The following is a 14,886-nucleotide window of genomic DNA, read 5'->3' as shown; positions in this document are numbered from 1 at the left end:
GAAGCCTCGCGGTGGTGCCTTCCGTTGCCCTTCCACCTTTCCTCCTCCTCCTCCACGCCTTCCGCGGGGCGGAGGAGGCTCTTGCGCGGGGCGGAAGCGGTGTCTGGGCGCGCCGGTGGGCCTGAGGGAGGCCGGCGCGCAGGCGACCCCAGGGCGGGTGGCGGCGGCGGCGGCGGCGGCGGCGGCGGCGGGAGTGGCTGCTCGGCCGGCAGCGCTGCGGGCGACACTGCGGCTGGGCCCGGTGCTCGGTGAGGAGCGCTCTGCTTCCCACTGCGGGGAGCCGGTCTCTGCGCGGGGCTGAGGCGTGGAGCGCTCGGCTTTGTCCTCACCGAGCTCGCACTTGTCCTCCTTTTCCTCTCGTTCTGGGGAGTGGAGTGGGCGCAGGCCTTGCTCCCTTAATGTTGGGCCCGGCCGGCGAGGCTCACTTCGTCAGGGTTAGGCCGCTGTCTCGGTAGCGGGATGCCGGAGCCGCCGTGTGTAGCCCCCGGCACGCCCCGTGCTGGATTTCAGCTCTGGCTGGACACCCTCTGCGACAGTCGCTGGGCTTGAAGGGACACAGCCTTGGATGCGCTGTGTCGGGCCGCTCCTGTCCGGCCCTCGGCGGGGAGGAGCTGCTGCTAACTGCGCTGTTCCGAGTGGTTCTTTTTATTACAATAGTAAAAATATCTTCTTTGTAATAACCAAACACCTGCAAGGATCCAGTTAATATCTAAGGCTTAATTAATATCCAGTAGGTGTTACCCTGAGTGTTCGCAGAAATGAATGAAGTTAGGTATAAATAGGCTTTTGCTTTGGTTTAGGCAATGAAACATTTTCTTCCTCCATTCAGATTAGTTCTGTTGGAGATTAAACACTTGGGAGAGGAAAATGACATCGATTATCAAGTTGACTACGCTTTCAGGAGTGCAGGAGGAGTCTGCCCTTTGCTATCTGTTGCAAGTAGATGAATTTCGTTTTCTTTTGGACTGTGGCTGGGATGAAAACTTTTCTATGGATATTATTGATTCTCTGAAAAAGTAAGTAGTTCAGTTAATGCACTCTTTTTTTGATAGGTCTCTGAAATACCATGCAATGGTGTGTGTGTGGTGATGTAAAATCCAAAGTTGTTTTGGATTTGTTCTTTGTTAGAGTTATGGTTTATATGAAGGGAATTATGCTGCTGAAATATTTGCAGTAAAAACATTTATCTTTTTTTTTTTCTTATGAGTCTTAACAAGTTACATCTATTAACTGTAATTCTCAAACTGGTTTGTGTTTGGCTTGGATGTTTGTGGGTTTTGGTTTCTCTTTTTTCCCCTAAACATGACATAGAACAGAGTTTGTGGGAGACTGACTTTGGCTTTAAACTGATTTAGAATGGTTCACTAAGTTTTAAAGGAAAGACTCCTTAAAATGCATAGGCTCAATACAAAGTGGTTCAACTCTCTTTTTGTTTCAAAGAAGTTGAATAAACCATCAGTCATTAAAATAGCTTCTATAAATTATCCCAGCCTTGCAAAGAAATATACCTGTCTAGGCTTTAATACTGAACCTTCTACAGGTTTACAGCAAGGAGCTTTAATGCAAGCATTGATTACATGAGCCATGACAATTCCTGGAAGAAACTAAGCTTAGTCATGTATTTTCTAGCATTAACACACTTGCAGTCTTTGAATTCTTACTAAGAATTATTGTATACTTAGGATAATTTGTACATTTTTTCAGGTCCTATCTGTGAAACAATTAGATAAAATCCCTTTTTTAGTGAAAGCCATGGAGACGGATGTGTGTACTTCAGTTACAATGTGAGGGAATTTAAAGCTTTCAGCCATACTTGTGTTTTCACTTGTTGCATATGTTTTATGCCCTTAAGTTTTTCAATTATGCTAGGTAGTAAACTTCTAGCCTGATTTTGATTTTGTGCAGTGCTTTTCAAGGAAAAAATACTCTAAATGAATACTCTCCCCCAGATATGTGTCCTTTTTCCTAATTATGTCTTTTACTTTTATGTTTTTAAAGAAATATGTTTTGATTTTATCCTTATTAATTTAAGTATTGTTGTGTCTTTGGTTCTGTGGGTTTTTCTCATCAGAAGAAAAGTTGTAGTCTGTTTTGAATTTTAAGTGTATAAACAATTTTTAGCATGTCTGCACTGGTAATATTTTTGACCCCTCAGTTAATGCACTTTCTGGTTTCCAAGTATATATTAAGGTCTTTCTAATCAAGAATTTGACGTGAAATGTATGTCTTCCAGACCTTGAAATCATGTTTTCAGTATTTGCTTGCAGTTCTAGTACTTGAACATTTGGAAATATCTGTAACTTTTAAATGGTGATTTTAAAAACGTCATTCTGAACTTGGAAGGATTTAAGTTTTCTTGTTTGGCCTTCAGGCTGTGTATGTATTCTCAAAATAGCCGTAGTAGGGAGTACATAACACCATACAGAACTCTTCTCACCAACTTATGTTGTCCTCTTTTTGTAGACATGTACACCAGGTTGATGCTGTTCTTCTTTCTCATCCTGACCCTCTACACCTTGGTGCACTTCCATATGCAGTTGGAAAAATGGGGTTGAATTGTGCCATTTATGCAACTATTCCTGTATATAAAATGGGACAGATGTTCATGTATGATCTCTACCAGGTATGTTTAAGTTGATAACTTTTGTACACAGCATCTATATGGTAGTGTGCTCAGGTTCTTGAATTCTCCATACTTTTTTTGTTTTAGTCCCGCCATAATACCGAAGATTTCACACTCTTTACATTGGATGATGTAGATGCAGCCTTTGATAAGATACAACAGCTGAAGTTTTCTCAGATTGTGAACTTGAAAGGTAAAGTTGTCACCCAAGTTTCACTAAATGACTTTTAATGACTTGTCTTTCACTAAAAGTTAAAGTATGTGTGTATGTATATATGTATAATATATATATATACACATTTAATTTAAAAAGGGAGCAAGCTTTGACATGTGCATTTTGCAGGACTGGTATCAGTAGCTCTGTATCAGTCTATATCAGCTGAACATTTGCCTCAGTAATCGTATGTGGAAATGGGTAGAATTTCCACTTAATGAGGAGGCGGTCATGCCAAAACATATTTAGACATGTTTTTGCTTGTATGTTTTTGTAACTTTTCCTGCTATTGTCTCTCAAAAGCATATACTCATGCCTAGTGGTAGATAACTCTGAACTCTTCAATAACTAGTAACACAAAGGAAGGCTTTCTAGAGAATGGATAGTTTTCAGATGTTAAGTTACACCATGTGGATGGCTTAGGAGGTCTTCACTGGCTCTCTATGATATTCAGTGTAGCTTATTGCTGGGAACTGTGGCATCCAGAGGATCAGTAGCTTCTCACTCACTCGTTAAGTCAAAGATCAGAATGAATTGGAAACTCTGTTCTTCAACAGACGCATACAAGCTAACCACCAGCAGCTAGTCTCAGGTGCAGTATCTCCTAGTTCCTGAATGCTGCTTGCCAAAATACTTGCCCTGTAATTTGGAAAACAGAAACAGGATGTCGTCCTTGAAAGGCTGCTGACCCTTTTTCAAGATATGTGTAACAAGGCTATGTTTGTGCTGCCAACTTTCACATCTTAAAAGTAATTTTAGTGAACAACTTTTTTCTAGGGTATTTCTTAAAAACTCTTTCATATTTAATGTAAGTGATTTGAAAAGACTCAGTGGATGCATATAAGAAGATGATGTATGTTTTAATTATTATGAAAGCTGTGTGCTTCTGTTCAAGTTGGTGGCACGCAATGAAGTCAGTGAGTAATGGTCGCGAGTAGTCTTATTTTACTCTGGCAACAATAGCAGCAACATCAAGGAGCAGCAATGCCTTAAGAAAGGCATCAGGTACTGAAAAGATCGATTGTCCCTGACTGAAGCACTTGAACACTTTTCCCCATTTGTTTGATTTGCGTATTTGTCATTCTGAAAAACTTCCCAGTTTGTGTAATACATATGTGGTTTTGTAAGTACTCAGGCAGCCAGTGATGCAGTAAGCATCTTGTGTTGCCCTAGAAAGGGGTCTGTTTTGCACCAGAGTACCTGCTTTCATGTGATACTTTTGTTACATAATTTGCTGTTGCTTAGGTCTATAGAGCAGCTCTCAGTGCCTCTCAGTATCCGTGCGGGAAAGAAGTGATCTTCACTTTAGTTTCTTTTTCTGGAGGCTGAATAGAAGTATATTGCAAAAAAATTTGAAGTTACTGGCTAGATGGGAAGGACAGATGTTAATGCTTTTTTTCATACTTCATTTGACTTTTTTCTGCCAGTAATAATTTTGGCCTGTCGTTGTTCAGAATTACTCACTTATTCAGAGTGATGGATGTTAATACATGTATCTAAGATATTGAAAACTTCTGCAGGCAAAGGACATGGTTTGTCAATCACACCGCTGCCAGCTGGACACATGATAGGAGGCACAATCTGGAAGATTGTCAAGGATGGAGAGGAAGAAATTGTTTATGCAGTGGATTTCAACCACAAGAGGGAGATGTAAGTATAACATGGCAATATGTATTAAAAGTTGTGTTAGGTATACATCATTTGGTGTGTAATAAGCAGGTATGGAAGTAGCAGTGCCTTTCCAGCTGTAATGAGAGCACTAATTTCACTTGTTTTCAGACTAATCAGTTTGAAATAAGTGTTAACTCTGGGTTTCTTTATTCCACTCAATATTATTTATTTGAAATAAAGATTGAAGCAGGAAGCATTCAGCTCCTGAGGGGTTTGTGTGCATGCAGGTATTTGGAAGCTAGCTGTATCTTTTTCTTCTTTTTTTTCCCCTTGTAAAATAGAAATGCAATAAAGTGAAATTTTGCATTTTTTTTCCACAGTCATCTGAATGGATGTTCCTTGGAAATGCTGAGCAGGCCTTCATTGCTTATTACAGATTCATTTAATGCTACTTATGTACAACCCAGGCGGAAGCAAAGGGATGAACAGCTACTGAGTATGTATTCTGTTTGGGCTTGAAAAAAGCAGTAATGTGATTTGTTAGCTACTGTCAGTTGTTTTTCTATGAGAAATTCCCTCAGCATCCAACTAATAACCTATATTAAAATGTAACAAATTTTGAATTGCTCTTTTCTGATTGTACTGATCCTTTGGGTTAAATATTTTTCTGAAATCAACAAAAACATACTTGAAAACAGTGTATTTCACCCAGTATCTCCTTTGTCAGCACATTCTTATTTTAAACATTCTTTTACTCTTGGTTTTGTTTGTTTGGGTTTTTTTTTTTGTTTGGTTTGGTTTTGGGGGGTGGTGTTATTTTTGCTTGCCTTTTTTTTTTTTTATTTTTTGGTGAAAAATTAAAGGTAGCATCAAGACAGTGAGATCTTTAGAGCTACCAAGAAAAATCCAGTTCCCTTTAATGTTGATAAAAATGTGGCTTTGAATCTCTTTTGAATATTAATTTAATTCTGTGTTCATTATGCTTTGATTATGATTGCTGGTGGATGTAACAAACAAAACCAAGCTACAAACATTCTAATTTTGGTTCAAAGTATAAGTAGGCTTTTGTTTTGTTTTTAATTCTTCTTAGCTAATGTTTTGGAGACATTGCGAGGTGATGGAAATGTGTTAATAGCGGTGGATACAGCAGGCAGAGTTCTGGAGCTTGCTCAGCTCCTTGATCAGATCTGGAGAACGAAGGATGCAGGATTAGGAGTCTACTCCCTAGCACTTCTGAATAACGTCAGCTACAATGTAGTGGAGTTTTCTAAATCGCAGGTTTGTTCTGATTTTAAAATGCATTTATGATGAGGGTAATGGAATATGTATGCCAAAACATTCTTTTAATAGTAAAGAATGAGTAAATACTGGATGTTTTCCTCTTTACAGTGTGTGTTTGTGTCTCAGATCTTTCAATCAAGTAACAGAGTGCAGTCATGGCTACAAGCATGTGTCTTGATGCTCATTTTTTGTTTTATCACAATACTAATTAACATAGTTTATAACTTTAAGAAGAGGACTTAAAGTACTTGCTTTTGTGTTGGTTATGCTCAGCATTATTTCTACCCTTGATGAGAGGCATATTTCGAGTGCATATTGCATCCTGTACTTCTTATCAGGTTTTTACCTTGTCGTAGGACTTGTATTCTTATAAATAACTTTCTCTTAAAACCTATTTTAGGTTGAATGGATGAGCGACAAGTTGATGAGGTGCTTTGAAGACAAGAGAAACAATCCTTTTCAGTTCCGCCATCTCTCTTTATGTCATAGTCTGTCTGATCTGGCAAGAGTGCCGAGTCCAAAAGTTGTTCTTGCCAGTCAGCCTGACTTAGAGTGTGGGTTTTCTAGAGATCTTTTCATTCAGTGGTGCCAGGACTCCAAAAACTCTATAATTTTAACTTACCGGACTACAGCTGGAACATTAGCACGATTCCTGATTGATAATCCTTCTGAGAAAGTAATTGATATTGAGGTAAGTGGCATCTGTATATGCCAGTGATTTTTTTACTGTGGGCTGTCTGAGGGAATTTGGGTAAAGCTGAACTTAGTTTCCTTTCTGACCTACTGAAAACACTTCTAGTGGCAGAGGGAAATCTGAAATCAGTATGTTGCATGCTTAACTGGTTGTGGATAGACTTGGATAAAAATAGGTCTCATACTAAAAACAGCAAAATGCTTTTTGGTGTGTGGCAAAACTGATACTTCATAGAGATGAGCATGAAATTGCTTTTAAATATTTATCTTTAGAAAACACTCTGGTTTTGTTATAATAGATGAAATTCTGCTTGCAATTGATATACAGATCACAATATATGATGGGTTATTCTTGGCAGAAAATCATAGATCAGGTAGATTGGAAAAGACCTCCAAGACTGAGTCCAGCCATAAACCCACATGGGCTTCTGCACACCATGTAGCCACCATCCTGCAGCTCCCTGGCTGCTCTGTCCAGAATAAGATTCAGTTTTATAGTCAGGTTTACAACCTGTAGCCCTTCTATGGTTTTTGCACCATGGTATTCTTCTATGGTATTGCGCCATGACGTTGCACATATACCAGCTCCTCTATCCTGGCAGGATCTGGCCACTTGTTGAAAAAAGAGGTCATATCCTCAACTGGCTTTAGGTCGTGCTAGCAGCATTAACTTTAATGGGGCATATCTTAGTCCAGCAGAATTTCTGGCTTATTACTTTTCCAGGGGAAAAAAAAAAAATGTAATGGGGGAAAAGTGTCCCTAACCATTTTTGTATTCCTGTTCCTACTCTGGTTTTGGATGAGGGAAGAATCAAGTCAAATTACAATATATCCCCCCTGAACTGGAAAAATAAGTCAGGAATTAGGACACACTTAATTGTTATTCTTGCTTTAAAATTATTATTTTCAGTAATTTTATACCTTTGTCTGCTTCTGTCGGTGTAAACATTGTTAATGTGATTCCCTTGTGATCACCATGATAATTTCAGTCCTCATGATGCAGTTTGGTTTAGTTTTAGATTGAATTGGAAGCATTGAATTACAGTATTAGACTATTACTAGAATTCAGCATTATTCAAAGTGGCCTGTATTTGAATTTTATTTTCAGAAAGCAAGAAATAAAATTTACTGTTATTTTGCCTGTTAGTATGACTTTGCCAGGCCCTTCTGGTTTGAGGGTAGATTTAGATTAGATATTAGGAAGAAGTTCTTTACTGTGAAGCCCTGGCAGAGGTTGCCCAGAGAAGTTGTGGCTTCCCCATCCCTGCAAGTATTCAAGGCCAGGTTGGATGGGTCTTTGAGCAACCAGGTCTAGTGGAAGGTATCCCTGCCCATGGCAGGGGTTTGGAACTAGATGATATTTGAGGTCCTTTCCAACCTATGATTCTATGTTGTTAGCGACACAAAAAGTAAACACTGCTCATCTGGGAGTATTTGTATTCCCTTGTTGGAGAGAGATTTCCTGAAGATGTTTAAAAAAAAAAAAATTGTAAATTAAAAAAAAAAATTGTATTTTTTTATTTTAATATTTTTTGAAATGTTTTTCTGTTAAAGTAGAATCTACTAGTAGGTAACATTGTCATGATTTTGCCATGCCAAAGTGTCACACATTTGCATAATCTTGTGTTGTATGTAACATACAAGTTGTATTTGCCCTTGGTACTTAAATATGAATGTTCTTGTTAGCAGTGTGTAGGAAGGGTATTAAAGTCATGTCCACTGCTCACAATAATATTAATTTTAATCCTGTTCAGTTGAGGAAACGTGTCAAGTTGGAAGGAAAAGAACTTGAAGAATACCTAGAAAAGGAGAAACTAAAGAAAGAAGCAGCTAAGAAGTTAGAACAGTCTAAAGAGTAAGTATACTGGCTGTTCTTGTACTTGCAGTTAGGGTCAGAGCTGAGATTTCTGTGTGAACATTCTGCTGTTCAGCCATTCACAGGGATAAATGAAAAACATAGTTTTGATAGAGTTGTCTAAAGGCACTGAGGAATTGGGAGTAGTTATCTTTAATCTGGTGTTTTGATAGACCTGTTTCATTTGCCCTTTGACTGTGAGCTCTTTCTCAGATACAGAAACTGCTCTTGTCCTTGGTTAGTGTTTATGTAAACTGTTATTTTCCAGTTAAGAGTGTTTATGTAACATTAAACCTGAAGGAAAAAAATGCCAGCTTTTTTGGAATGTCATTTCAGGGCAGATATCGATTCCAGCGATGAGAGTGATGCTGAAGAGGATATTGATCAGCCAACTGTACATAAGACCAAACATGATTTGATGATGAAAGGTGAAGGTAGCCGGAAAGGAAGCTTCTTCAAGCAGGCAAAAAAGTCTTATCCTATGTTTCCAGCCCCTGAAGAAAGAATTAAATGGGATGAATATGGCGAGATTATCAAGTATGTGGTGGGAATGCATACTGACATGTAGCAGCTTCATAATACTTCAGAAATAAAAGTAATAAAAATGACAGTTTTGTCTCTTTTGCACCACTCTTGCATACTCTTTCAACTGCAGTTAGAACAGTTTGCACTAAGTCTCACAGGAAACTCATGATCGGTTTGAAGCTGCAGAGTCCTGATCCTTGGCCTGTATTCACACCTCTTTGGAAGTGTTTCCACTCCAGTTTTTGTTTTGGTTTTTTGGTTTTTTTAATCTTGAGATAGGTTTTGTTTTGTTTAGTTTTTTAACTTGACTATTTTTCTGCTTTAAATTACACATAATTTTAATAAATTTGTAATGATGGGAAAGAATATTGTTAACCCTAGAAAAATCTAGTGATTTTTGTTCTTTTTGTGTAAGGAATACTTGCTAGAAAACCTCAGTTTTGCAGGATTTCCCAAGATGTCAAGGTTGTTTAAGATAGGAAAGTGGTATTTTCCAGATGACCTCTGCTCAGATACGGAAATACTGAAAGCAGTTGTTGGCTATAAAAGTTATAAAACATCTCAGTAGCAACAGTCAGCATTATTTGTTTTTTACATCATGTAGTGCTTTGATTTCACTGTGAGACTGTTAAAAACAAAATGCCTTTCTTTCTTTAGACCTGAGGATTTTCTAGTTCCAGAACTTCAAGCAACAGAAGAAGAAAAAAGCAAATTAGAATCTGGTTTGACAAATGGAGAAGAGCCTATGGACCAGGATTTATCAGATGTTCCTACCAAATGTATTTCTGCAACAGAATCAATGGAAATTAAGTGAGTGGCTTTGTTCTTGTCAGTTCTGCTGGAATGGTGGTATGGGTACGGTGCAAATTGGGTAAAAGGCTAGTTTGGAATTAACAAAGTGGGAAAGGGCTTGGTCTTTGGTTTGTTTTGTTGTTTCGGTTTTGGTGTGCCTCCACCCCTCATCCCCCAAGCTAAGTTAGTTTTTTTAATAGTCCTTTCTGGGGTGTGGTACAGGGTTTTATGGTTCCCCACTCATAAGGCATTCTGTTTGTTCTGTCTGATGGAGACAAGTGAAAGAGGAAGAATAGTGTGTTAGCATAGATACTCAAATGTTCATATATCTATTTTTAAATAAGAACTTACTCAAATAAGCTTATCTCCTGTTTTGGATAACTGTGTGAGTGAATTTTGAGAATTTATAGTGTTAAATGCACATACGTACTGATTGATAATATACCTTGTACTGGCAGCTTTTGCTGATGTAGAATGATTTCAATATATCTTCTATTTTTAAATAAAGTATTTTGGAGCACTTGAAGGTTAAATCTTTTAAACTAAAAAATGTTGTTCTTGGGCTTTTTAATTCAAATTAGAGCCAGAGTTACATATATTGACTATGAAGGACGCTCAGATGGTGACTCAATTAAAAAAATTATTAACCAAATGAAACCAAGGCAACTGATCATTGTCCATGGACCACCTGAGGCCAGTCAGGACCTTGCAGAATGTTGCAGAGCTTTTGGTGGAAAAGATATTAAAGTTTATATGCCAAAACTACATGAAACTGTAGATGCAACCAGCGAAACTCACATTTACCAGGTAAGGTAGTGGAATTTGTTAGTTTTGTAACTACTAGCCTTAGTTTGTTTTTTGTTTGAAGCTTTCTAAACAAATGAAGTGCACTTGAGACATTGAATTAGAAAATAATAGATACAAGTGGGGCATCAGAACCCCAGTGTCTTTTGATCGGGCTGTGCTGCAAATGGATAGTTGTAGTATCCTGGATACAGCTTCATTCTGCTATGGGGATCATGCACAATCTCATGTGGATAACAGTCTTTCAGAGTAGGGCTTTGATGGATTAAAGTCCTGGAATGCACCAGAGTACTCAGAGTAAGGTAGTGTTTTGGTCACTTTAGAATCTGATATTTATGACGTCCCTTTTTACTATAAAATATTGGTTGTATTTTTGGAGGGTTGAAATTTGGAACTGCTGTTCAGTAACCTAAATGTATCTATGGAAACTTTCCTTAAATTTACTACAGCCAACTGAGGAACTTCTTGGCTGCAAAAAAAGTTTCTGATATTTTAAAAGGAATTGATTGCTCTTGGTTTACCTTTTAACTCAAGTTTGCAGTTGCATAGGTTCTTTAAAGATACTGATCTTCACTGCTTTTGAGTAACAACATGAGGGTTATACAAATTCTATTCTGCAAGTATAGACCGTCTTGCCTTGCTGATACCAGTTCCTTCCTTCCTTTCCTGCCCTAAAAGAGTGTGAATCAAACCTATGTGGAGAGATAGTAAAAGGAAGACTGCCTTTTTTTTGTGGGTTTTTTGGGGGTTTGTTTGTTTGGTTTAAAGCTTGAAATAAGAATTCTGTGTTTTCCATCAAACTAATAGCACTTCTAATTTTGTGCAAACCAGGTCAGGTTAAAAGATTCTCTTGTCAGCTCCCTTCAGTTCTGTAAAGCCAAGGATGCTGAGTTGGCTTGGATAGATGGTGTTCTGGACATGCGGGTTTCAAAAGTGGATACTGGAGTTATTTTGGAAGAGGGGGAGCTGAGGGAAGATGAAGAGTTAGAGATGCAAGTGGATGTGCCTTCTTCAGACTCTAGTGTCATTGCACAGCAGAAGGCCATGAAAAGCCTCTTTGGTGATGATGACAAGGATATGTGTGAGGAGAGTGAGATCATTCCTACTTTGGAACCTCTGCCACCCCATGAGGTACAGAAATTATGCTGATTTGGGCTTCTTTTTTCAAGAGCTCTGTATTCATTTGGCTTTTTCTAGTGCTTAGAGGTTGATGCTGTGATGTTATTGAAATGAAAGCCTAAACCTGGTACTGTTCTTGTTCATATTTCATGCTTGTAGGTGAGGATGATCTCTTGCATCCAGTAACACTGCCCAGTACACAGTACCATCTATTTATGAAGATAAAGATTTTTAACTAACATGTTTTATATTCATACTTAGTACTTGCAGATTTGGAAACTAGTTGATGTTTAGTCACTCCTGGATTACATTATGTTTTGTTGATGCTATGGAAAATACTTCATGTACTGAAATTCATGTCTCCTTTAGTAGTGATTTGAGACTTCTATAAATTTATCTTTGCTTTAAAGTACTTTGTGTGTGAGTAGATACAATTTTTATCTTTTCCATTTAATGATTACAATGCCTTCCAATCCTAGAATTGCTTATTAAAATACTCGTGCACAGTCCGAAGTGTAGTCTGTTCTAGGAGCTAGATAAATGAGAAGACAACTCTGAAGTCTGTTCAGATTCATGACAACTGTCATAGAAGTATGTACTGATAAACAGTACAGCTTACTGCAGCTCTGTCCCTGGCATAACATGGCTTGGGAGAGGGAGCTTCAGTGACAGCTTTCAATTTGTCTTCAATATGTGAACAGAGAAATAAACCTTTTTTTGCTTTTACTTGACGGATAACTTCTGGGTTTTTCCTGTCCTGGAAATGTTTTGTTGCAGGTGAACAGAAACGGAACCTACCTTCTCATTTATAGTCCTGTAGTTGGCCACACTGCTGCCAACACAATGATAAGGAGATCTTGGGAAAAATGGGGGAGGTATTTGGTAGCAGAAGTATTAATTGTGTGTGTGTTGTTTAAAGGTTCTTGGACATCAGTCTGTGTTTATGAATGAGCCAAGGCTGTCTGACTTCAAGCAAGTTCTCTTGCGGGAAGGTATTCAAGCTGAATTTGTAGGAGGAGTTCTTGTGTGCAACAACCTGGTGGCTGTTCGCAGGGTAGGTGTTCTGTGTATTAAACTCTTTGGTAAATAATATTCTAAATTACACTAATGAGAAATTTCATTTTAAAAGTAATAAATTGAAACATTTTTTGTTTCAGACTGAAACGGGGCGCATTGGATTGGAAGGCTGTCTCTGTCAGGACTTCTATAGGATAAGAGACCTTTTATACGAGCAATATGCTATTGTCTAAGGAAAGTGCTGCAAAAATGGTTTTATTTGAACTTTTAAAGACAGTGGGGACTTCTCTCAATTTTGACTTTTTGTAGCTTTCTAATTTATACAGGTGAAACCTAATTCCTAAAGAACAATTAACTACCCTGAACATGTAAATAATGGCTACTCGTCTTCTTCATAAATCTGTTGGTACATTCCATGTTATCGACTTTCAAACTGTTGCTGTCTTCCACATAACATATTGTAAATGAGTTTATGATTATCCTTAGGAAAGGTTCAAATTGTCAGAGTGTGTCTTAGTTTCATAGATTCCCTGCCAAAGAATACAAAATAGAGCAAAGTTTTTCTTCTATTTTAAAACAACGTTAGTTGGGGAACCATGACTTGCTTTGCTTTTGTTCATTTTGGTTCTTGTGTAGTTGGGGGTTTTGGTTTGGTTTTCTTTTGTTTGGTTGTGTTTTATAAATAACTCTGACTTAGCAGGACAGTCAAGTGTGATTTGTTTTGTTTGGTTTTTGTTCTTTTAAATGAAGGTTAGCTAAAGTACAATTTTAATAGCCATTTAAAGCTAGACTTGTCTACCTTTCCCCCAGTGTTAATCCGACTGCATCTTGGTCTTGCATCTGCTGTGTCTTACTGATTTGTTCCAGAACAGCATTTTATATTCTATATAAAAAAATTTACTTTGGAAAGGTACTCCAGGATGACTGGATAATACTGTCAGGCAGTTGATTGTGTGCTTCAGTTCAAGCTTTTGCAAAATTATGCCAACTGGAAAATCTTTTTGAGTTCTGACTTTAATCCTTCCAAAGCTTAAAGCCTTTACCCATGCAGTGCTGTTTGTTTGGAGTGCCATGAGCCAAGTTCAGGAAGATCCTTTATCTTGAAATCTGACTCATGTGATCTGTTTAATGGTTCTGTGCCATGTTTCATTCTATTTGCATATGTTGTGCCATTTTTCATTCTAGTTGACAGTGGGACTTACTGTAGCTGCTGATGCTGGGAATTGACCTTTTTAGGTGAAAATGAGCACAGTTTTGGGCACCTTAATTTCTGAGAAATAACTTAAACAAATGGCCTCTTGAGAGTTTATTTAATACTTGTTTTACCTGTCCATGTGTGAACCACCGGCTTTGGCAGCGGAGAGTTGCTTGCTTGTTTTTACATACAGCAGCAATGTAATACGTACTTTCTGTGTGTATATTTAAATAAAACACTTTTTTAAAAGTGGCAAAAATAGCCCTGTGGGCTCTCAGTGAAAAGATAACTAACTTTGCAGTTTATTGCTGAGAAATAGTTTTCTATCTGCTCTACAGACTATTCTGTTTTAAATAGTAACTTAAAACTGAAGACCGTGTTAAAACAAAACAAGCACTTGCTAGAACTATATGCTAAAAATGTAGAAACCTTGAAAACTGAATACTCATTGGCAACGTATTTTGTTACACAAAGCAAACCTTGGCTAGGAATGACTGAATGGCTTCAATGTGCTGCTTTGGGATTTTTTTATTATTTTTTTTTTTATTTTCTATTTTACTGACAGCCACAACTTCATAGCTGGTTTGTAGCAATGCTATCTAAATCTATATGATACTGGGTGCTTGTTGGTTAATACTGTTGTATTGTTGCTGATACTAATGAACTTTCATAAAGTGAGTTTCTTTGTCCGTGATGATTTTGGCCTTAGGACTTGAGGGCTTAGCGTGGGCAGAGTTCACACATGTCTGCATGCAATATGCTAATAAAGAAAAAATCCCTTAGGAAATCAAACTAAAAATAGTGCTGTTCTTAAAGGATAAAGACAGGAGAGTCTGATCAAAAATCTCTCAGTTTTGGTTTTTTAACCTATTGATTCAAATTCTGCGCAGTTAAACAAAATTTTAGGTTACCGTTCATTAAATTCCTGTATTCTGTTAGAGGAGAGCCCCAAATTAGTGCCATCACTGGAAGATGTTCAAGCCTTGGTATGAGCAAACCAGCTGTTCTTTTTCAGTCTATTCAGCGTAAGTGTGGCTTGAAATCAGACCTAGAAAGCTGATACTCAGGGCTTTTTAGTCATCTGAGGACTGGCTCTAGGGAAAGCTGAGGTTTTTTTGTGGACAATTCTGGTGGTGAGAGGGGTGAAGGGGAATACA

General features: G+C 37.9%; 1 protein-coding gene across 1 annotated transcript; it reads left to right on the top strand.

Moving 5' to 3' along the window:
* The first annotated feature begins 57 nt into the window (after nucleotides 1–57).
* Nucleotides 58–14,407, top strand: CPSF2 (cleavage and polyadenylation specific factor 2). The gene is made up of 15 exons (XM_065685649.1): nucleotides 58–248; nucleotides 830–1,016; nucleotides 2,464–2,623; nucleotides 2,711–2,816; nucleotides 4,358–4,487; nucleotides 4,829–4,944; nucleotides 5,539–5,726; nucleotides 6,130–6,420; nucleotides 8,177–8,277; nucleotides 8,614–8,814; nucleotides 9,460–9,612; nucleotides 10,176–10,401; nucleotides 11,230–11,529; nucleotides 12,437–12,571; nucleotides 12,675–14,407. Exons 2-15 carry the CDS (start codon nucleotides 868–870, stop codon nucleotides 12,765–12,767), a joined length of 2,349 nt encoding a protein of 782 aa, XP_065541721.1. The 5' UTR covers nucleotides 58–248; nucleotides 830–867; the 3' UTR covers nucleotides 12,768–14,407.
* The last annotated feature ends 479 nt before the right edge of the window (nucleotides 14,408–14,886 follow it).

The sequence above is a fragment of the Lathamus discolor genome, chromosome 6 (assembly GCF_037157495.1).
Source record: "Lathamus discolor isolate bLatDis1 chromosome 6, bLatDis1.hap1, whole genome shotgun sequence".
NCBI classification, from domain to species: domain Eukaryota; kingdom Metazoa; phylum Chordata; class Aves; order Psittaciformes; family Psittacidae; genus Lathamus; species Lathamus discolor.
The sequence above is the reverse complement of the archived record's forward strand: the minus strand, read 5'-3'. Positions and strand labels throughout refer to the sequence as shown.